The following is a 24920-nucleotide window of genomic DNA, read 5'->3' as shown; positions in this document are numbered from 1 at the left end:
AGGAGCAAATCCGAACAGCCAACAAACAAACTCACCAGTAGTCGGAGACATATCTTTATATTTCAACTGACAAAAATAGAAAGAGTAATAAATACAATTTCTAGAGGGGATACAGGGGAAAGGTTATAATATATTACTGACAAAAATAAATCAGTTTAAACTTTTAAGACAGTAACTTGGTATATCTATTTTAAAATTTAAAATATATTTTTTGGATATACTCTACTCAGTGGTAGAGTATGTGCTTTCCATGCATGGGGTCCTGAGTTCAATCCCCAGTATCTCTATCAAGTAAAACCTAATTACCTCCCCCTAAAAAATAAATAAATAAATAAATAAGTTAATTAATTAATTAATTAATTAATTAATTAATTAATTAATTAACTAAAAAAATATATTTTCCCTTGGACCCAGTAAATGCTCCTGGGAAACTAGTCCATAAAAATAAAATACAACAATATGTTAGGAAATACATGTGTGAATATTTACTCTAGCACTGTTTATAGCGAGGGGAAATGATAATAAAGTAAATATCCATTAGTGGAGCAATGACAATAAATTATTAGAAATCCACACCAAAAGGTTTTATGCAATCATTAAAAAGAATGAATTTAAATATGTGTGTATATGCATGACTGGGACATTGTGCTATACATCAGAAATTGATACATTGTAATTGACTGTACTTCAATAAAAAATAAATTACTTTAAAAAAAAAGAATGAATGAATTTAAGCAACACTAGTTGACCTGGAGTAATTTCCACAGGGTTTACCAAGTGAAAACAAAATGCAGGGGAGTGTGCTTGATGGGATCTCAACTTGTAAAATGACAAATATACACATCATAGTTACCTATCATGTATACTGTGAGAGTGTGCATATTAATTACATGCATAAGAAAAAAACCAGGAAGATTAGAAACCAGAATCTTAACATGAGTTACCCGGGTTAAGGCATAAAAGGAGAAGATGTGAGGAGGAGGGGTAGAAGGAGAGCAGTAAAAAAAAAAAAAGGAAGAAGAAGAAGAAGAAGAAAAAAAGTCTGTAATTTAAAGTAATATATAATCCATTTTATTTTTATGTAAAATGATATGATTGATGAATGAGTATAAAGAAAAAATTAATCAGAAAGACAAGATAAATTTTGATAAAAGAAGAAAAAAATTTAAATGTAGAAACCAAGAAAGTACACAACCAAACATCTCCCAAAAGCATTAAAAGTGCGTAATTGCTTTCAGGTCATATAACACCCTATCATTTAATCTATATTTACTGACTATGCACTGGGTGCTACAAACTCTGCTAGGTGACAGGGATATGAGGAACAAGATAAAGTCCCCACTGTCAAGGAAGATTACAAATCAGTGTGATAAAAGCAACATTAGGCAGGCGACATCAGAGGACTGCAGAGAGCACATATGACCATACTGACCGTATCTAACCTGGTGATCAGGGGTCAGGAGAGGAGCCCACAACAGCAATCACAACAACGTTGAATTTGCTGTCACTTCTAAAAAGTATGCCCACTGGTTATAATGTATGTTAGCCCTTCGTAAGAGGGACGCTTAAAGTGTTACTCAAGTCAAATTTAATTTAATTAATCATAACTTGAAATCCATAATTTTATTCTTCTAGAGTCTTACTGCTATGAAAAAGCAACCATGGTGATCTTTCAGAGAGGACTAAGTCTGCCTGAAGTGCAGGTGCCAGCGGCAGCTTTGGTTCTGGTATGTTTAATAAACTATCCCATTTGTATGAAACCCAAAGGCACCTGAAATAAAAAAAAAAAAAAGCGAATTGCTATGTCATGCGCAGCTCTATGGAAAGGTTCATGTAGTGAGGAACCAAGGGCTCTTGACAGCAGCCATGTGAGTGAGCTTGGAAAGCAGATTCTCCAGCCTGAGGTGAAGCCCTCATATGACTGCAGCCCCAGCCACCAGCTGGACTACACCCTCATGATAGTCTGGAGAACAATGCAGCTAAGCCACTCCCACACTCATGACTCTCAGAACTGTGTGACACAGTAAATGTCTGCTGTCTTCAGTTGCTGAACGTTGGAGTAACTTGTCATATGGCAATAGATAACTAATATACTAATATTATTCCCACTTGAGATGAAGAAACTTGGGCTCAGAAAGATTGTTACTTGTCCAAAAATACAGAGACGGGATTCAGACTGCTTCCTTAAACTACAAAAGCCCAAACAAATGCTTAGCCACTCAGTTATACTGACTCATCTACATGCTCAGTCTTAAATCACATTACTTATTATTTTTTCCAATTAAATTAAACAAATACCTACAGCGTACCTACAAATAAAATGCACTTTACTGTAGTTAATCTGCAAGGTGCAACCAGGGTATAAAGAGGGACTGAATAGGACATGTCCTTGTGGATTTTACTCTATAACAATTTAACAAGTACCTAGTTGTTCCCAAGTACCAGCAGCTCTCCAGTGATCTGCGAGAGCCCTCTAGTGTCAGTTCTATTTAACTGCAATCTGCAAGGTTAGCTGGATACAAATACAGAAGTCACAGTTGTGCCACTTTAGATGTTAAAAGAATGTAAAAATGTTAATACCCTTACTATGCACATAAAATGAGAAATAATTCAAATATTACTTTACATTTATTCCCATGGAAAATTCAGTGTTGAATTTCCCTCAGTTCTGAATGATGTAAGGTGTTTGCACAATATAAAACTGACACTCTAAACACTCTACACCAAAGTTTTTCTAACTTCAGGTGTTTCCTTTTCTGATTTATGGCAGATCTTTATAACTCCTGAAGTCCTCTTCATTTAAGAGAATGCAGTTACGGGCATGGGAAAATGATCAGTGAGAATTTAGTTGATACTGATTAATTTGAAGATTCTATTTTTGCAAATTCACCTACTTGATAAAATTTATTTGTAACCCTGAAATCAACACTTGCAGCATGTTCACAGTCATTTGTGGACAAGTGTAGAGCAGTGATACCTTGAATGACTCTACACAGACAAGCAGATGAGGGTGAACACAGTGCTGCTCTGCTATCTTATCAGCTCCTGTACTGTGAACAAGTGTTCTTTTTTGCTATTTAGTGTTTTTCACATTTTTGTACATTTTGTTGGTGATTCTGCTGTTTAAAATGACTCCCATGTGCAGTGCAGGTGTGCTTGCTAGTGTTCCTAAGTGCAAGAAGGCTGTGCTGGCCTTACCAGAAAAAATATGTGTCTTTGATAAGCTTCATTCAGGCATGAATTATAGCGCTGCTGGTTGTGAGCTCAATGTTAGTGAGTCAACAATGTGTATTAAGTAAGTCTCTTTAAATAGAAACACACATAAGACAAAGTTATGTATTGACTGGCTGTCAAAAGCATTACAATCAGAGGTGCGCAGGAACCTAATCCTGAATTTCCCTCAGGAGCAATGAAATCTTTCAGTATTTGCTAATTCAGTTTCTGGTTACACTACAGGATATAAATACTGCAGATAATGAGAATCAGCTCTGTATGCCAGAAATTGGTATTCTCTACTCTACTCTTCTTCTCAAAGTGTTACAGCAAAAGTTAGTTAATAAAGTTCCAAAACAATCCTGAGTGCACTGAGTACTGAGTCAGAAATTCATAGAGCATAAAGAGTGAGCTTCTACAGTATTACCTAATTTAACCTTGTCCTGCACAAAATCTGTTATGTCATAGTTTTGATGTGTTAGTTATATCTTTCCAGTATATATTAAAATAAATACATCATTGTTAAAAGATTTTAAGTGAACATACGCATATTACAAAAAATTATCTCAGGTACCACCCAGTGATTCATGTACCAATCTGTTATATGAGTTATATGACTGTTTATATGAGTCACATTTGAGGAAATACTGTTATAGATAGCACTAAAAAAAAGTCATTACCAAACTTTTCAATGATGAATACCCCTTTTAATAAATAAATTTTGCAAGCCCTTGGTTGAAAATAGTCATGCTTTTCTTAATTCAGATTAGGAACACTACTGTAGATTTTAATACAGCATATGAAACAGAATTCAGCATTCAATGCGCAAACAGTACAAAGAAAGTGTGATGGGATTCAAAGTGAATATTCTAACAGATGATACATCAAGAAGCAATGTTTTGGTGTATACCTGTAACTGGGTCACATCGCTGGGATAGTAGCTTAGGAGCACATTTCTGATCCGAAGACTCTGCATTAGCGACAGGCTGCTGCGTATAGGTGGCATGTCCCATTGAGGTGTTCTGTGCTGCTGCTGTCAGCCTGGGCCTCTGTCCTTCACTAAGCTCACCCATACTTTTCTCCGAGTCCTGCAAGAAGTAGAAACCATTGTTGCAAACATTATATTACAATCAAGTCAAAACAGGAAATATTTGTCGAATATATCATGCAGACCACTCGACTGCTTGAGAGGTATTTTAGAAAGAGCTTATTACGCCACATATACACCACATGAAAGACAAGTTTTAAAAGTTAGTTTATCTAAGCAATAAGCTTTGTTTTTAATATCTTATTTCTTATGAAGTTAAATAACCATTATCTCTTTTTACAACCTCCAAATTAGACATCAATAAAACACATCAGAAAAATTTTATTATTTAAAACAGCAAGTGCTAGCACACATTGTACATTGTTTGTACAGCTTAAATATTAGAAGAATAGAAAATTCACCTCTTGTTCTCTGTGAATGAAAACTGGCCAAAGTTGTTAGTGTGAACTTTGTAGGGAAACAGCTGATAAAAATCCACAAAAAGCACAAATATGGTCATTAAATATATGAAATTTTAAAAATGAAGACTTCTATTTTCTTTCTGTGTTAAAAATTATATGCTTTAATCACTAGCACATTTTATGACTTGGAGATAACTCTAATTAATGCATTTACTAATCAAGAACTGAATAAAAATGCCAATATATGAAAGCTCTCATTTTTTTTTATTTAAAAGGAGTTTAATTTCAACTAAGTGTTTTTTTCCCTCTTACTAGAATATAGGAAGAAATCACTGCTGAAACATCCTTGATGACTCTATTGACTACAAAATAAAATCTAACTTCTTAGCTCAACATTCAAGATTTTCTACAATTTCCCCTAATCAGCCTCCATAGATTTGTAGCTCCTCTTATTCCCTAATCTGACTTTTCTTTAAGAGTATCAGTTGTTCGACATCCTTTAAACAGAAAAGGATTGTTTTGCAATTAATATGAAACCCTTGAAGACTTTGGGGCAAAGTTTAGAATGACAGCAGATACACTTTCCCTAGAGATTAATTAGAAATGTTTTGCAGTGCCTATATTACTGTCACTATCATATAAAATGTGCAATATACAGCATCTTCTCTATTGTGAACCAATTTTCTAGAGGACTTGTAACTTCTAAATTATTTAATACCTTAATACTCTATGGCCCTAGGGAAGATTCAGTTTCCCTATTCACAAGACACTCTCATACTCTTAAGTATCCATCATTTTTATATTATACTCAAAGCTCAGACTCACGTCAGTTCTAAGTTAGGCTGTCTGTAATCTACAGTAGTAGTACACCTCGCCCATCTACATAAATGTACAAGTTGCACTTCTGCCATAGGACTACTCTCAATGACCTGAAGCGCCCTCTGGGCAAAGAGTTTTAAGTAAAAAGAAGACCTGCTATTTTCTTACCAACGCAATATTTTTACTTACAAATGCATCATTATTACTTGTTCTTATTACAAACAAAGCATGTTTAATAGTTCTCTGAACATAGTCTAATATACTAAATGTCACTGTTAATTAGACTGGCAAAAATTTAAGATGAAAAATATCCTGCTGTGGTGTTGACAAGGAGTCTCTTACAGTTGGAAATCAATTTATTAGTGTCTATATAAATTATAAATGCTTGTGCTTTTTGAGTAATTCCACCCCTCATTATCTAATATAGAGAGGCAATTTCTCACAGTACAGAAAAGGATTTTAGTATAGTTTGAACAGAGAAAAAGTGGAGCCAGTCTAAAAATCCATCAATTTCAGAAAACAGACTCACAGACATAGAATACAGACTTGTGGTTGCCAGCGGGGAGGGGGGTGGGAAGGGACAAACTGGGAGTTCAAGATTGGTAGATATTGACTGGTATATATAAAATAGATAAACAAGTTTATACTGTATAGCACAGGGAAATATATTCAGTATCCTGTAGTAGCTTATGGTGAAAAAGAATATGAAAATGAATATATGTATATTTATGTATGACTAAGAATTGTGTTGTACACCAGAAATTGACACATTGTAAACTGACTATACCTCAATAAAAAAAATTATATAAAAATCCTTCAATTGGAGAATAATTAAACAATGGTATACTACATAGTAAATAAAAAGGATATGGTGGATCTTTAGAATTTATAGTTAAATTTAAAAAACCAGGTTGCAGAATAATACACCTCAGAATTACCCACATGTGAGTACACACACACACACACATGCTTAGATGCTTAGAAAAAGATCTGGAAAGGATACAGTTCCATCCTCTGGACTCGTAGTCTAGCCAGGATGGCACACTAACAAAGGCTGCCAGCTCCCTATCCTCAAATCACTGTTAGAGTAAGTATAGAAGTGAGAAGAAACCATGGATTCTGAGCACTAAGTAAAAACTGAAAAAACCACTAGGAAAGACTGCTGGCTAACTGGACCTGGTGTGTGGGGGAAAAAAGGGGCTGCATCCTGAAGGGGAGAGGGGCTGGAGGGGGGTTTGTGAGAAGAATGACTAAAGCAATATGCGCTGTTATTCCCTCTTTCCCTCATTAACTGGAGATCATCACTCCTTGCCCCTTGGCAACAATCTGGACTGCAGATACTAGTACCCCAGAGTGACATCAGGGAGCACAAAGGCCCAGCTGGGGTGAAAAATTTTACAGGTGAAAAACTACCAGGAAACCACGGACATTCGTTCCTTCACCCTCTCCTGATCACCCCAGGACTGGAATTACAAAACCTCCCAAAGAAACTTCTCCCTAAGGGTCTAAAGACAACAATCCCCAGAAGAAGTGAACAGTAGAGTACCAGCAAACAGCAGTGGCCAGGATCAACCGTGGTTCTGTGCTGCCTGGGGCACCAGTCCCTGGGGCTCATCTCCTCCTCTCTTCTTATAGTCATTGAATCATGACCTGGTTTTAGTTCTCATCCAGTACAAATTCTCAGACAGGACACCTGATTTCTGGGAAGTGGGTACAGCTCAGCGGTAGAGTGCATGCTTAGCATGCACAAGGTCCCAGGTTCAATCCCCAGTACCTCCATCAAATAAATAAATAAACCTAATTACCACCCCCTCTCAAAAAGCCAAACAAACAGAATAGCTGATTTCCCCTCTCCCCTCACAGGACATGAGTTCATATACCAAAAGAACTAGATGCCCAAGGAGTCATTAAGTGTTTTTAAAAAAAAAAAGTGAGTAACATTAAAAATACATACACACATGCACACAAGGAATAAGGAAAGATAATAATAATTTGAAGCAAAAAATCATTTTTAAAAAAGAACAAAGTGAGAGTATCAGATATAAAAAAATATAATAAATCAAATAAACAGTAGGCTAAAGAACAAATCAGTGGTTGTCAGATCAGATTGAAGAACTCTCCCAGAAGACAGTAGGAAAGAATGAAGAGATAGAAAATCTAAGAGACAAAACAAACAGAAGGTGAAGTGTTAATATCTGGAAATAAGACTTCTAGTGAGAGAAGGGGGAAGAAACGAGAGGAAGAAAGAAATGGAAAAAATGATAGAAACAAATTTCCCAGCATTAAAAAGATGGAAAAGTCTGAAATAGAGTAAATAAATGAATCGGTATTACTGATTTCCAAAAAGAAAACAGGGACTAGTTAGTGGAACCTTTAAATTATGCTGACATTTCTTCTATTTTCTACCTCTTTTTTTGTGTGTGTACCATTTGTTTGTCTCACTTTCTCTCTTCTCTTTCTCTCTGTCTCAGCTTACTCATTTCTGTACTAAGCAGCTTGGTTTTTGCAGCTACAGAGTACTTTCTTGAGTTTAGCAACAGTAATCTCAGCTAGTATCTTTCCAGTGAAATCAGTTTTTGGTCAATAGTTATTTTTCAGTAAGCAGCGATAGGTTAAATTTCCTTTTTTCCCATTACTAAGTTTTATAGATTTCCCCCCCTACATTTCCTAAGCATTAAATTTTTAAGAATAAAAATTAATAGAAAATAAAGCCAGCCACCTCCTTGGGTACGGTATCAGATCTCCAGCTCATCTACAGCCAGTTTCACACTTGTTCAAGACAACCAAATATAACAGAAAGAACCCTAAATAGAAATCAAGAACCCTGTTCTCATATCTGTCATAACCCAGCCTGAGTGACTATCCTGTACATTTCCACCTGGAATTTCTTTAAGCACCTTAAACTTAATGTTTCAAATCAACTTCATTATCTTCCCCACAAGACTTGGCGATCTTCTACATTTCTAAGCCAACAACTGCACAACCACAACGTCCCTTAACCAGTGACCAATTACTGTCAGTTCTATGCTCTTAAATTTAAATCTCTCTCTTTTCTATTTCTCCCTAACTGCCTCTGTTTTCCTTCTGGACTACTCCAGTGGTATTCGGAAAGACACCCATCTTCCCCTCACTTGTCCTTGGCACCATACTCCTTCCTAAATATCTTAGCTTGTGACTCTCTTGCCCAAAAATATCTCAAGGGGCTCCACAGTGCCCAAGATTCACCATGGCCTAAAAGGTTCCTTATGATCATCTGGTTCAATCTACTTTTCCACACTTATCTCTATCTAAAGCTCTAGTCACACTGAGATTTTCAACACTTTTCTAAATATGCCCTAATCTTTCTTGGCTTTTATCCTTTAACATATGCTATTTCTGCTTCTGAAATGTCTTTCCCCTTCTCTGCTGCCTAGAAAAAGCCTACTGGATCTTTAAAGACCCACCTATATCCTGTATAAAGTGTTAGCCAATTTCAAGCGGAGTTTTCCCTCCTCTCCTCAAAAATAAATTTGATCAGTTATTACATGGGAGAGTAGTTGTCTAGGCCCTTAACTTCCTGAATGACTGGAACCTGCCTCTTTCATCTCTATACCTTTTCTGAGGTTGTGTCTGGCATATAACAGACACTCAGAAAGAAAGAAAGAATGATCCTCACAAAGCATTTAAAAGGGCTTCAGGTTTTTTCATCTGTAAAATAAGAGAGTTGAAACAGATGGCCTAAATTCTTTCAGCTATAAAACTCTATAGCTCTATAGTTCCAGGTTAAAGTTACTACAAGGCTGATCCCTGAGTAAGCTGAAGTATTAGCCTTCTTTAGCTAAAAGTAGGACTATTTTTGTTATTTTTTTTCCTGTATTTAGATCTAACAACAAAAAAATTAAGGTTAAAACATACTTCTGAATGATAGACTGCTTGCTGTGAAACTAATGGTTCCTGGTTTTGTTTAGCAAGAAGAGGAAGAATTGTATCTGCATGAATTCTTTTACAGGGCATCTTAATCACTTGTCCTTCGCTGGGAGGATCATCTTCCTAAATACAATATAAAGAAAATTAATACAACAGCAACAAAAATTAATCTATAAAACAATTGCATTTTTCATAATTTATGATTAATAAAACTTAACAGTCATCATGAATATTAGCACTTGTTGGAAAGAAGAGAGACTCTTCATTTTTATTTAGTTCTCACTTCCATTAGCCTATACTAACTACCCTTTATGTTTGCTTCAAATATAAACATACAAAATTATTTGGTTAAATTTAAACTGCAGATTTACTATTAAAACATATGAAAATTGGAACCTCTGTCCCATGCGACTGAGTTACAATGATTCACAAATCTATTATATACAGTGTCATCATGTTTTTGGCTCAGGCTGGAAAACCTCATTAATGAGGCACTGGATTGAGTACATAGAAAGGTCTTGACTCCATAGTGGGGAATAAATAGTCTTAGACTGAGTACTGCTCTGGTCTTGCCTAACGAAGATTCAAATGGGTAAAACTGTCTCCACGTACTTAACCGTGTGCCTGAGCAAAGGTCAAAGATACTTATAGCAGTATAAAACACAGGTGGAAAAATTGTGTACAAAATTTTGGCAGATAAAATTAAACAGCTTTTCTTAAAGATTAACTTATTACTACCATGTTATCCATCCATTCTACCCCTAGATATTTGCCAAAGAGAAATGAAAGTATATGTCCATACAAGACTTGTACACAAATATTCATAGCAGCTTTATTTGTAATAGCTCCAAACTGGAATAAACCCAAATGTTTATCAACGGTGAATGGGCAGACTGTGACACTGTAGAACACTACTCAGCAATAAAAAGGAATGAACTATGTTACATGCTACAACACAGATAAATTTCAAAATAATTATACTGAATTAAAGCAAACCAGATAAAAAAACAAAATACATGCCACATGACTTCATTTATATAAATCTAGAAAATGTAAACTAATCTATTGTTACAGAAAGTAGATCAGTGGTTGCTGGGAGAGGCATGGGGAATGAGAGGAACAATAAAAGAACAAGGGGGGAGGGTGTAGCTCAAGTGATAGAGCTGCATGCTTAGCATGCTTGAGGTCCTGGGTTCAATCCCCAGCACCTCCTCCAAAATTAAAACCTAATTACCTCCCCTGATCAAAATACAATAACAGAATAATACTATATTAAATAAAATATTTAAAAAATAATAAGGAAGAACTACAAAGAACATGAGAACATTTTTGGGAGTAATGGACGATGAATATGTTTATTATCTTAATTGTGGTAATAGCTTTACAGATATATACATATGTCAAAAATGACCAAATAAGTATTTTTTTAAAGAGCAACAATAACAGTAATGCTTAGCAAAGAAAGGCTATGGATAAATATAGATGAAAGTTGAATACAACTACCTGTCCTTGCTTTGGTTGTTTGAAAACATAAAAAATAAAGATTTCTATTTCTTAATAGTTTTCAAAAGAATATTCCTATTCACATTTTCGTATGGTACATGTATGTATATCATATATTAAAATATATAGTATGACATTTTTAAGTGCAATTTTTCTTCCAAAAAGCTAGATAATAACTAGCAAGAGTTAGTGCCCCTGGCTTCTATTTTAGTTTTTAAAAGCCATTAAATTTAATTTTTTTAGCATAAAAGATTATAATTATGGTTAAGGAAAAATAACAAATGTATTATAAGAGAGCTGGTTTCAACAGTGAAGGTCCTGCTTGAAATACTGTAAAGGCAACACATCCAGGTGACAATATGCACGGAGTCAGATTTTCATTACCTAATTACATTAACTGCACTTTTCAACTACTGGAGCCATGGAGATTAGCAATAATTTTCATTCTCATAGTTATGATAATGAAATGTGCAAATATGATAATGAGATATGTTAAGAAATCCTAAATTCTGTCATGAACATTTTATTAAATTTTATGGCTATAACTCAAATACTTGAAGAAAAAAATCCTCATTGGTGCCAACAAGCTCATCAAGATATTCTTCATGTCAGAATTCAATAGAGTCAATCATTTCTTACCATTTCAAGGGCATCATGCAGAGTGCTAGATAAGCTATCATTTAAGTTTGTCAGGTACAGTCCATCTCCTAAAACTAGAGATTAAAATGCAAAAATTTAGAAAAATGAAAAAATATAGATTTAGTAACCAATCTGACCATATAGCCACAGAACATTACATTGAAATTTTAATTTTAAACTGTTTGTTTTATACCCTTTATTTTCTTTTTAAAATTTTATTTATTTATTTATTTTAATGGAGGTACTGAGGATTGAACCCAGGATGTCATGCATGCTAAGCATGCACTCTACCACTGGGCTATTTCCTTCCCCTCTAAAAATACATTTTATAACAAAGATGAGATTTTTGTTTCACTTATCAGTTTGTCAGAAATTAAAAAGAGCTGTAAACATCACTAGTAACTATGAAATTGAGAAAGAGGCACTCTTGCATACTACTGCTATAATGAAAAGCTGATGAAAAATTAAAACTGATTCACCTTTCTGGAGAGCATGTTGACAATGTATTACTATTTTAAAGGTGCACACTCTGACTTAGCAATTTCACTTCTAGGTGTGTATTCTAGGGAAGTTATCAGATAAGTTCACAAAGATACACGTATGTGCAAGGATGGTCAGTGGAGAATTATGTATAGTATGAAAACAACAAAAACAATCTAAATGCCCACCACTATGGTACTGTTTGTTAACAGATTACCCCAGCCTCTGAAAAAAAAAAAGTAGGACTATATGCATTGATACAGAAAAGTGTCTATAATATATTTAAGGTTAAAAAATTCAGATTTCAAAATAATATGCATAGTATGACCCTATTTTTAAAGGTAAAAATACATACACATACAAATATATTTAGATATCTATACATGTACAGAAAAAAGAAGAAAAAAAAGACTGGAAGGGTATACCCCAAGCTATTAAGAATGATATGATTTCTGGAGGGTGGGATTTATGAGGGAGATTTTACTTTCTGAGGTTAAGGTCTAGAAAAGTTAACTTGCACAGAGTCCATATTCTTTCTATATTGAATTTTGAAAATTAAGTAAAAATAGTCTAGATAGAAAAGTATTATTTAGGAATTATCAATCTAACCAGTGAAATCAATTGATACATGTTAACTTACTCTTAGGAGCCACTTTTTGACCAGAGGTAAATAAAATCTCTCCTTCTGAGATGGGCTTATCTGAAGTTTCAGTTTCAGTGACAGTAACACTCAATGTACTCTCCATTGTTGATGAACCAGAACTTGGCATCTGTATAGGGGAAGGAGCCTTGGTGCCAGCAGGAAGTGGCGTGAGGGGAACTGGCTCTGGAGGTGCAGGCTGGGCGGGGAAATCCATGCTCTCAGGTTCTTCATCCTTGGCCACAGACATTATGCTAAGAAGAAAACATATTTTGAACTTATTAGGTCAGTGAATGCCTATATTAATTTTGATATAAAAAAGATTCAAAAAAACTATGTCTCCTCTTTTAGACACTTCTATAGCAATCTATATATATCTGTATATTTCTATAATCTCTACTATTATGATTAATGAACAAGATTTGTTTTTCCAGAATTATCTTCATGCTTTAATCATAGACCATCTTGAAAGTTCTACCATCCCTAAAATAAATCTATATGGGAATAAATGGTAATATAAAAGTTAACTAATCATAGTAAATGAAGACTCACACTGGGGAAAAATCATTTTCTATTTTATCAACAATATTATAGATATCCTTATTTTAATGTTTCCCAAAAAATTGTTTTAAAAAAAAGAGAGCTGAAGGTATAAATAAACTGGGTAAAAATTTTAAAAACTTAAAATTTATGAAACTTTTTTCTACTGAAGTATAGAGTAGCTTTTGGTTTATAAAGCTTCTTTTACATTTCTGATGTTCTCAATGGATCACCTAAGTCAACTTAAGATGAAATGCATAATTATCAAATATATTATTATTTACATAGCTCTCGGGTGAAGTTCTTCTTGAAGAGAGTTAGGATTCTCTTCTTCCAATGGTAGGTCTCCATCACTCCATGGCTTAGCAATCTCTGGGCTTGATATCTTCAATTTATCAATAGAAATCTCTGACAAAGTTGGCGTAAGAGCTGCTGCAGGAGGAGGTGTAGTCACAGGGGTAACTGTTGGAGTATTAACAAGTGTCGTGGCAGGCACATCATTTCCTAAAGGTTTTTTTTTCAAAAGAAAAACAAAGTCAGTAAGAAGTCCATAGGAAGGCAAGATATGTTGTTTCAGATATCCCTTCACATTTTGGCATACAAATAATGGCAGCAATAATTAATAATAACGATGGCCATTAATGGGAAAATTTCCAAATTAGTTTAGTAAAGCACAAGAAAATAATCTTGAAAAGACTTATCACTTTCAATGCCACTATGAACATAAAATGGTCTAAATGTCTACTAGATTATATACTTTAAAAGGTGGCTACCAATTCCTTAGTTTCCTTGCAAGAAAAAAATGATTTACTAAAATCTAGTAAGCAATTAAGTATGTGAATATTAATGTACAAAGCATCTTATATAACAAACCATGACATTTTATTTAATAATTGCTAAAATTAAAATTGAATTATAGAAATAAGGTTTCTACCTTCTTCAGTAAACATTTCTTTCACCGGAAAAGCTACATCATGATCTGAATCACAGGGAGAAGAATCTGGAGTTTTTACCACCACATGCTCCTTAGGAGGTGATGAAGGTGAGCGAGGAGGAGTTGGCTGTGGAGTAGCCACTGGGGTACACACTCTTGCCTAAAATAAATAAAACATGATCAATGGTGCATATTATTTCCTAATAAAGGTAATTTGAAATGATAAAATAATCTCATTCAGAGTCACATAGAATGTAAATGTATGAGGGAAAAAATAGGGCCCTCTATACCCTGGTTCTTGAACTTCTAGCCATTAGTTTCAAGACCAGCCTGCAGAAAGCCTCAGGCAATTGAAACAGCTCTGCCTCTGAAGGCTCTCTTACTTAATACAGAGAGAAAGATTAAACAGACAAAGCTGAAGATCAAACCCAAACACAAGCTGGGTAGACCACATAACAGAAAGAAAGCATTTTAACTAATTGACAAAATATCAAAAATCAGCCTTTTGGCACAAAGGAACAGAGCTAATGAAAAGCAGTGAAAGGGTAAGAATGAAAGAAAGGGGGGATGAAATAAAGACAATGTGGAGATGGAAAGCACCAGGGAAGAAAAAACTGAACACTTTAAAATCAATTTGTTAAATAGGTAATAATTCAAATGATTCAAAATTCAAAAATTACAAAAGGATGTTACTGAAAATTAAGTCTTCTTTCCTACCCATATCTTATCTACCAAATTCCCTTCCCCAGAATTATCAAACGTCATCTTGACTTAAGTCATTTCATATATGTACAGATTATCTATGGAATAAATTCCCAAAAGTGGGACTACTTGGTCAAAGGGCTAAATGCATTCTTAATATGAATACATATTGCCAAATTTCCCTCTACAGACTTGTATTATTTTACACTATCATGTATGAGAATTTCCATCTCCCAAAAGTTTGCTGAAAAATTGTCAAACTTTTAGAGTTTTACCAATCTGATCAGTAAAACTAGAATTTCATTTTTTTTATCTTATTATTAGTGAGACTATCTTTTTATACGTATGTGGGCCATTTGTATTTCTTTTGTGTGTGTGAACTGTCTAGACATGTCTTTTCTCCATTTTCAATACATTATTTGTCTTTTTCTTCTCTTTCTAAAACCTTTTATTGAGTGATTGGCCTATTATTTCTGTATTATGAGTTGCAAATTGATATACAATTTAAAAATCATGAAGCATATTAGAAATTCTATAGCATTGCTTAATAATAAGCATATTCTTAGCTTGTGTTTTAAATGAAAGAAATACATTACATATTTTTCCTTCTTGATTGTATAAACCTATAGCATAAGAGTGCTGTTTTAAAATAATGCTACTGACTTGTCACCATGAGAGAATTTAAAGGTATTCTACTAGTCTTGGCAATGAGTAATAGTGATAAACAATTAGTTAATGAATATTTACCAAGTTCCAGGCACTAGATAGGCACTAGATTAAGCTCTTTCACGTATCACCTCATTAAAACTTCCACAAAATCTTACATGATGCCTAAGAAGATACAGTATCATAAAGATGTCAATTTCCCCCAAATTAAACCAATAAAAATTTAATTAATTTCCACAAAAATCCCAATATCTTTTATAGAACTTGAAAACTAATTTTAAAATATATTTCGAAAATCAAAAGGCCAAAAACAGCCATGGCAATTCTGAAGATAAGGGGAAATATGGCAATGGGGGAAGGGAACCTGGCCTTCTAGATATTCAGAAAGCAGACTTTGGTAAAGCCCTGGTCATTTAAACTCTAAGTATTTTGCCTACAGTATATAGATAAGACTAAAGTAACAAGAGCTGAGGGTTCAAATTCACATCTTTCCAACTTCAAAGTCCATGCTCTTAACAATTACATATACTTCCTATTTATATTAATGTTTCTATATTTTCTTATTAAGTCACCCTTATGAAAATATATGTAATACATGGGCAAAAAACAAACCAAAGTTAATTATTATAGAGGAAACCATAAGCTAGACAACATCTATACTGTACACATTACTAGAGAGCTAAGAAAGCACAGAACAAAACTAAGTACCAAATCTCCCACACACTAACCACATTACACCAATCACATTATACCAATTACATTACAGCAATCTCCATAAAATTCAAATATGCAACCTTATGTTTATACCTCAAATGAGTCCGTTTAAATGTTTCACCTTTAGAAAATGAAGTCTTTGTAATCTATAGGATCAGAATTGACTACTAAGTTTTAAACAGTTCATAATACAGCATACCTTTTGGTTTTGTATCATTTCATGTTGTTATAATAGTTCAGAAACTCTAACATAGAAAGGCTGATTAAACAAACAATAACAAAAGTGCCTAAAATATATTTTCTTTTAGAGATTAAAAATAATCTTCAAACTCTAATTTGAAAACATATATGCACCCCAATGTTCACAGCAGTACTATTTACAATAGCCAGGACATGGAAGCAACCTAAATGTCCATTGACAGATTACTGGATAAAGAAGTTGGAGAGAGAGAGAGAGAGAGGGAGGGAGAGGAAGAGAGAGAGAGAGAGAGAGAGAGAGAGAGAGAGAGAGAGAGAGAGAGTGTGTGTGTGTGTGTGAATACTATTCAGCCATAAAAAAGAATGAAATAATGCCATTTGCAGCAACATAGATGGACATGGAGATTGTCATACTAAGCAAGCCAGAAAGATAAAGAAAAATACCACATGATTATCACTTATGTGTGGAATCTTAAAAAATGATACAAATGAACTGATTTACAAAATAGAAACAGACTCAGACATAAAAAACAAACTTATGGTTACCATAGGGGGAAAAGGGGTAGGGAGGGATAAATTGGGAGTTAGGGATTTGCAGATACAAACTACTATATATAAAACAGATAAACAACAAGGTCCTATTGTGTAACACAGGGAATTATGTTCAATATCCTGTAATAGCCAACAAAGGAAAATAATATGAGTAGGAGTATATATACATACACACACACACACACACGTATGTAACTGAATCATTATGTATACTGGAAACTAACACAACATTGTAAATTGACTATAGTTAAATTTTTTTAATTTTTAAAATAAAAAAATGTGTTTGGGGGTGTGCATTTTAAAATAAAGATGTAAATAAAGATTTAAAATATCCACTTACATAATAACCAAGAGCAATGCATGTGATCATTGGCTATATCTTGAATTAAAAAAAAAAAAGCTATAAGTGTATCTTTGGAACAATTGGGGAAATTCAAACATGGACTCTATATTACATAGTATTAACACAGCAATGTTAAATTGGGGGGCATAATAATGGCATTTTGGTTCTGTAAGAAAGTATCTTGTTCTTAGGAGATAATGCTGATGCTTTTAGAAGTTTGTTGTTACAATATCTGCAACTTTCAAGTGATTCTTAAAGGATAATATATATTATATAAAGAGAGATAAAGAAAATGTGTCAAAATGTTATCAATTGGTAAATATAGGTAAAGCGTATACAGATGTTCACTGTATAATACTTTCAACTTTTATACAGATTTAAGTTTTAAAAACAAGCTGCTGGGGGAAATGTTACTGGAATCAGAGCCACAGGAATCAGTCTGTACCACAAACTATGATGTATGATACACAATTTATTGTTCTTTAATAAAGGTTTCATGACTCCCAGTCATGAAGGAGAGTCACACCTACCGGCAAGTGTGTGTTGCTTGCTGAAACATCCTCAGAAACATCTGTAACAATAGGACCTTGCTTCTTTGCTTCTCTGTCACCCAGCATGACAGCAATGGTCTCAGCAAGAGCTTCATTCACAAAATGCCTAATCATATCTGAATTCACAGGAACCCCAGCATCAACAAAAAGCTGGAGGGCACCACTGCTTGTTCCTTCCACTAAAAAATGAAAGAATATCAGAATAAATGTGAAAGAAACATGCTTGTATTCTACACTTTAATTCTTAAAACTTTAGAGATGTGAACATATGTATATGAGAGATGATGTCGGAGGAATAAAATAAAAATATAAAATCTACTTATAATGAAAGAGAATAAGATGGTAACTCACATAATGAACATCCTCTCTAAACAAACCAAAAGTGGGAGAAAAACATCCAGATGAAAATTTACTTATACAGCCTCTTCCCTACCACTATGAAATTTAGTGATAAAAAGGATTTGCATTCACATTAAGTGTTCATCTGAAAACAATCCACATTTTCAAGAGCAGGGCAACAAGAAACCTTGTGACAGAGCTTGGCAAAACATAGGGATACAATGACTGTGGGGGGATTCTAGAGAGATGATGGTTTCTTCATAGATATGAAGACAAATCTTTCCTTCTAGTTTCAGATACTTCAGTTACTAACATTACAGGCTAATCCTCCTCAAACTTTTATAGTAATTTAAGGTGCTTGATATCAGGAGTTCTATAGGTATATTAATTTTCCAAAAGGGTTGTACTTTTTACTTGTATGAATGTATATAAAATTCAGTAAAACTTCCTAAACAAACTTAAGACTTAAGTCTAAACAGACTTTATTAGACCTAAAGCGCCTGTATTTCTAAAGCTCCATGTAGAAAACATGTCAACAGTGATCGATACAACTTAATGGAGATGTGATCTCTCCAAAGAGTACGCCTTAATTAGTACAACTATGGCAGCATTATCCAGAATTTCTTAAAAGGTAGGTATAGGGGTCTTGAGATCACTTGTTGAGAGGTAAGTAACAGCAATTTACTCCAGAGCTACCACAGCAAAGACTATCACAATCCCAAATATATATTCAAAAGTGTATGTCATAGTCTCTTCAGCAAATGGTGTTGGGAAAACTGGACAGCAGCATGTAAACCAATGAAGCTAGAACACTCCCTTACACCATATACAAAAATAAACTCAAAATGGATCAAAGATTTAAACATAAGACAAGATACAATAAACCTCCTAGAGGAAAATATAGGCAAAACATTATCTGACATACATTTCAAAAATGTTCTCCTAGAACAGTCTACTCAAGCAATAGAAATAAAAGCAAGAATAAACAAATAGGACCTAATGAAACTTACAAGCTTCTGCACAGCGAAGGAAACCATAAGTAAAACAAAAAGACAACCTACGGAATGGGAAAAAATTTTTGCAAATGAAACCAACAAAGGCTTGATCTCCAGAATATATAAGCAGCTCATATGACTTAATAAGAAACAACCAAACAACCCAATCCAAAAATGGGCAGAAGACCTAAACAAGCAATTCTCCAAGGAAGACATACAAATGATCAACAGGAACATGAAAAAATGCTCAATATCACTAATTATAAGAGAAATGCAAATCAAAACTACAACGAGGTATCCTCTCACACCAGTCAGAATGGCCATCATTCAAAAGTCCACAAATGACAAATGCTGGAGAGGCTGTGGAGAAAAGGGAACCCTCCTACACTGCTGGTGGGAATGCAGTTTGGTGCAGCCACTGTGGAAAACAGTATGGAGATTCCTCAAAAGACTAGGAATAGACTTACCATATGACCCAGGAATCCCATTCCTGGGCTTGTATCCAGAAGGAAATCTACTTCAGGATGACACCTGCACCCCAATGTTCATAGCAGCACTATTTACAATAGCCAAGACATGGAAACAGCCTAAATGTCCATTGACAGATGACTGGATAAAGAAGATGTGGTATATTTTACAATGGAATACTACTCAGCCATAAAAACCAACAAGATAACACCATTTGCAGCAACATGGTTGCTCCTGGAGAATGTCATTCTAAGTGAAGTAAGCCAGAAAGAGAAAGAAAAATACCATATGAGATCGCTCATATGTGGAATCTAAAACAAACAAACAAACAAACAAACAAACAAACAAAGCATAAATATAAAACAGAAACAGACTCACAGACATAGAATATAAACTTGTGGTTGCCGGTGTGGGGGTGGGAAGGGATAGACTGGGATTTCAAAATTGTAGAATAGATAAACAAGATTACACTGTACAGCACAGGGAAATATACACAAGATCTTATGGTAGCTCACAGAGAAAAAAATGTGACAATGAATATATATATGTTCATGCATAACTGAAAAATTGTGCTCTACACTGGAATTTGACACAAAATTGTAAAATGATTATAAATCAATAAAAAATGTAAAAAAACAAAAAAACAAAAAAAACAAAAAGTATATGTCAATATGTCTCCTTTTTAGTTCCCATAATTCATTGTTTCAGCATGACCAAAAATCAGAACATCTCTTTTATGAAGCCCCACAAAACCCCAGATACAGGCAAAACAAAAGCAAACATACATGCTTTTAAAGCAAACAGGGTCTGAATACCCTCTCTATTAGACCATCTTTCCTTAAGGCTATCGACTCTGACTTCCTCTCACTGAAACCACCATGTGACCCATGTGGAGGACTAAGAGGACTACTATTGGCCTGCTTTGCGCCAGCAGGAGAGGCAGTGGGGAATCCAAGCACTCTAAAACATGCCATTGCGGTATCTGACCCAGTAATGGGGGGAAAGCACCTGGCAGTTTGACAGTATCCATCATAAACCAGACAAATCTTCGGAGGCACTTGTTTGTTTCTGTGAGTGCCACAGTGCTTTCCTGGACTGGTCTCCTTTATGTTGGGACTGCTGAATGCTATCTCCACAACTAGAATTCTGACCAAAAGCTACAAAAGTCCGACTATCTGTTACTCCAAGGCACATTTCACGGTCCTTTGCTTTCTCTTTAGCTTCTAGTTCTTTTTAAAAATGTGTTTCGTTTTTGACTGGTATTTTCCATCTGCTGCTTTTTTCAACAGGTTTTTGAAATATTCTCAGACAATTATTTAGATGAACTGATTTTGGTTTTCTTTTTGATTTGTTTTCCTAGCTGTCTTCTTCAAAAAAAGTGCCTTTTAACATGGCAAAATAATTTTATCATTAAAGAAGTGCTAATCTTAAGTTAAAAAAAATTTTCCTCATAACTTTGGTGGTCATTTTATTCCTTCCTTCAAAAAATGCGATGATGAAAGAAAACCTGGGACAGCAGCAGTGAAGGAGGCATTTGAGTTACACTAAACAGAATTAATCAAATGCAAGAATAAACTGTATGGAACCAGGATACAGACTGCGGCTGGGTGAGAATTAAAGAAGATCAAAGAAAATAAAGTAGAACAAACAAAAACTCCAAGGCTTTGGAGGCTGGGCACTTGGAAAACAGTGGTATGATTAACAGAAATAGAAACAAAGCAGGAGCAAGTTTGGCTAGAAAAATGAAATACATTTTGGATGCCAAGGTTAGTATGCCAGTGGAGCATCAGGTAACATATTCACCAACAGGCAAAGGTTTACAGACTAGATGTGTGGCTTAAAGGCCATCAACTGACACAGAGCAACTAATGGCAAGAAGAGACTAGAAAAACAGAAAAGAAAGAGGACAGAGCATAGAAACTTGGGGAAAATTTTTATTCAAGTAGCAGGGGAAGAAAAGGTGAGAAAATGAGGTCTTACAAAATTACAAAGATAAGGGGAAGAACAATAGGATAAATTCTAGGAAACCAAAACCAGTAGAAAGAACATTATAAAAATTACAGGTAGTCAGCAATGCCCATACAGAGCCATCTAGGAGAATAAGGATTTGATAAAAGGTTGTCTTTGACAATGAAATGCTGTGAGAGAGGAGTTTCATTAGGGAGAGGGAAGAAAGCCAACTCATAAGAACTAAAGAGAAAGTGAGCAATGAGAAAGTAAAAGCAATAAATACAGACTCTAATGTTTAGAATTTAGGCAGTTAAGGGGTAACTTAGGAAAGAGGAAGAGTAGGAAACTGGAAAGGAAGAAAAACGTAGAGGTAATGACATATAGGAATGTAAAAAAGAAAAACAGAACAAAAAATCTGATGTACTTACACTATCCAATTTCAAAGCTTGTTTTTAAATTACAGTAATCAAGAAGAGTGGTACTGGTATAACAGTAGCTCAATGGGACCAAACAGCAAGTTCAGAAACAGACTCACACGTATAGAGCCAACTGATTTTCAACAAAGGTGTCAAAGTAATTCAGTGGGAAAAAGGATAATCTTTTCAACAAATAATGCTAGAACAACTGGATATCCATATAAAAAAAAACAAACCCTTGATCATTACTTTACACCATATATAAAAATTAACTCAAAGCATATCATAGATCTAAATGTACTGTCTAAAACCATGAGTCTTCTAGAAGAAAAATAAGAGAAAATCTCAATGATTGCGAGACAAAGAGTTCTTAAATAGTACACCCAAAAAACCAAAAGCTATAAAAGAAAAACTGATAAATTAAACTTCATCAAAATTAACCTTTGGTCTTCTAAAGATAATGTTGAGAAAAAAGGAAGATACAAACTAGGAGAACATATTTGCAAAACATATATGCAATAAAGGACTTGTATGCAAAATAAATAAAGAACTCAATAATAGTAAGACAGAAACCCCAATTAAACACTGAGCAAAAGAGTTTAAAAGATAGTTCACTAAAGTAAATATACAAATGGCAAATAAGAACATGAAAAATTGTACATCATTAGTCACTGGGGAAATGCAAATAAAAATATTCCCACATGCTTACAAAATGGCTATAATTAAAAACACTAACAACACCAAGCATTAGTGGAGCAACTGGAACTCTCATTCACTGCTGGCTGGAATGCAAAGTAAAACAGCCATGTTGGAAACATTTAGCAGTTTCTTATAAAGTTAAATATCTATTTATTATATGACCAAGAGAAATGAAAAGATGTGTATAAAGGATTTGTTTGTAAATATTCATAGCACAGCTTTATTTATAATAGCCAAAAACTAAAAGACTACAAATGTCCATCAATGGTAAATGGATTAGCAAATTATGCTACGTCTACACAGTGTAATGTTACTATATGCAACAACAAGATTGTCAAAGCATTATGCTAAATAAAAGAAGCCAGACACAAAAAGACTACCATATGATTACATACATATGGAATTCTAGGCAAAATTCAATGATAGAAAGCAGATTAGTGGGTATAAGTGCCCAGCAGGCATGGGAGAGGGTTAGGGATTGACTGTAAAGTGGCATGAGGGAGCTTTTGGGGATGATAGAAGTATTTTTCAATATCTTGATTATGTAGCTAAGGTGTAGCTGTGTGTGTTTAACAAAACTTGTCCAACTGTATACTTAGAAATGGTGAATTTTGTGGCAAGTACCTTATACCTCAAGAAACTAATGGAGGAGGGAAAAGAAGAGGGAAAGATAGGAGGAGGAAAAGGAGGAAGAAGGAAGGAGAAAAGAGAGAAGAAGAGAAAGAGGAGGAGGAAGAAGAGGAGAATGGTGTGGGCGCCATAAAGAAAGAGGTTCATTTACCCACCCAGCGAATACTTATTTAAACTCTTCTTAAGTGTCAGTCAAGGGCCAGGCTCTAAATGAGAAACGTCCATACTCCTAAGTAATATATAGTCTAGTGAGTGAGACAAATATGTAAACCAATCGTAATACAATTTGATAGTTACTATAACAAAGACAAAGACAAAGACAAAGACACACACACACACACACACACACACACACACACACACAGAAAGCGCTATGGGAAGCAACAGATTTGGGGTGAGAGAGATGGAGGCTGGCAGAAGGATCTGAACGCTGCAGTATGGGGTGAGGGGACGAGGGAGAACTAATTTTCACTACAGAGAACTGGGAAGTGACGCTGAAAGGAAAAGGACTTGTGTTTTGTCAGCTGAGGACTACTTGACCTCCAGAATATATAAATCCACAGACCTGATAGGTTTTGTCTTTTAATAAAAAAAAAAACCCTAAAAGATTCCATTTTACTTACCAATGTCAGAAGTCAATGGCTCACTGGCCTCACTAACTGAGACACTGACATTAGCTATGGCCTGTTGTTGCACTGGAAGGAGCCCAGAGATCATTCTTGACATTACTTCTTGCTCTACCCTGGGGTGGAAAATGTTAAGCATTACTAAATTTAGCTGAAATGTATAAATGGTTAGAAATACCACAATTAAAATTAACTGTTACCCATGGACACATTCACATGTGAAAGCAATCATTCTGAAAGTTGAAATATGGAAAGAAGAAAGAACTCAAATGTATCTCCTAGCAAAATAAATCACATGAAACAAAATCTCTGCATAGAAGATAGTTTATTAAGTCAAATTTAAATCTTTCAGATCAGTCTAATGAATTAACTCAAAATAAGGTTTAGGTCAATGATTACCTGGCACATCATGTACCTAGAATGTTGTGTTCCCTACTCTAAATGCACATAGAAAGCCCTACAGGATCAGAGCTAGAAAAGAAGTCCAGCTGTACACTCTTCAAGGAAGTAAATATATTGACTGCAATAGCTGTCTTCTAAAAAAGGAGAGAAAATTTATTTTCAAGGTCATTTTTAAGAAGGGGAAAGAGGGAGAGGAAAAGGAAGGGAAACACAAGAGGAGACTGTTTCTGTACATTTTTTTAGAGAAGCTAATAGACTTCTTAATTATTATTATTCAAGTAATAGATATTCATTGTAGAAAAATCAGAGAATATGTAAAAATTTTCAAATAGATAAGGCTTACTTATAATCTCAGATTCAGGAATAAACACAGTTAACAATTTGGTATTATTTTTCCATTTTTCCCCATGCCCACTTGTTTTTGAGTGAGCTCTTCTAGACTGTGGTTGTATTAGTATTCTGCTTCATTTATGCACCAGTATGTTACTAATATTTTTCATATCATTAAATATTCTTCTAAACCCAACCTTGATAACTGTATTAATA

The 24920-nt window shown here is 34.5% G+C and overlaps 1 protein-coding gene across 6 annotated transcripts in view; it reads right to left on the bottom strand.

Moving 5' to 3' along the window:
• KIAA0586 (KIAA0586 ortholog) overlaps nucleotides 1-24920 on the bottom strand; it is a 94053-nt gene that overhangs the window by 33350 nt on the left and 35783 nt on the right. For 5 of the 6 annotated variants that reach the window (XM_032482110.1, XM_014560143.2, XM_032482112.1 and 2 more), the window contains 8 exons: nucleotides 23970-24088; nucleotides 17829-18028; nucleotides 14124-14283; nucleotides 13474-13693; nucleotides 12650-12903; nucleotides 11530-11603; nucleotides 9376-9510; nucleotides 4124-4301 (listed from right to left, as the gene is read on the bottom strand). In XM_032482110.1, the coding sequence (XP_032338001.1) occupies nucleotides 4124-4301; nucleotides 9376-9510; nucleotides 11530-11603; nucleotides 12650-12903; nucleotides 13474-13693; nucleotides 14124-14283; nucleotides 17829-18028; nucleotides 23970-24088 (1340 nt within the window). Of the gene's footprint in view, nucleotides 1-4123; nucleotides 4302-9375; nucleotides 9511-11529; nucleotides 11604-12649; nucleotides 12904-13473; nucleotides 13694-14123; nucleotides 14284-17828; nucleotides 18029-23969; nucleotides 24089-24920 lie in introns of those variants that run through there. The other variant, XM_032482114.1, reaches the window with a different exon arrangement.

The sequence above is a fragment of the Camelus ferus genome, chromosome 6 (genome assembly GCF_009834535.1).
Source record: "Camelus ferus isolate YT-003-E chromosome 6, BCGSAC_Cfer_1.0, whole genome shotgun sequence".
Taxonomy (NCBI): domain Eukaryota; kingdom Metazoa; phylum Chordata; class Mammalia; order Artiodactyla; family Camelidae; genus Camelus; species Camelus ferus.
Note: the sequence above shows the minus strand (reverse complement) of the source record. Positions and strands in the feature narration are given on the sequence as shown.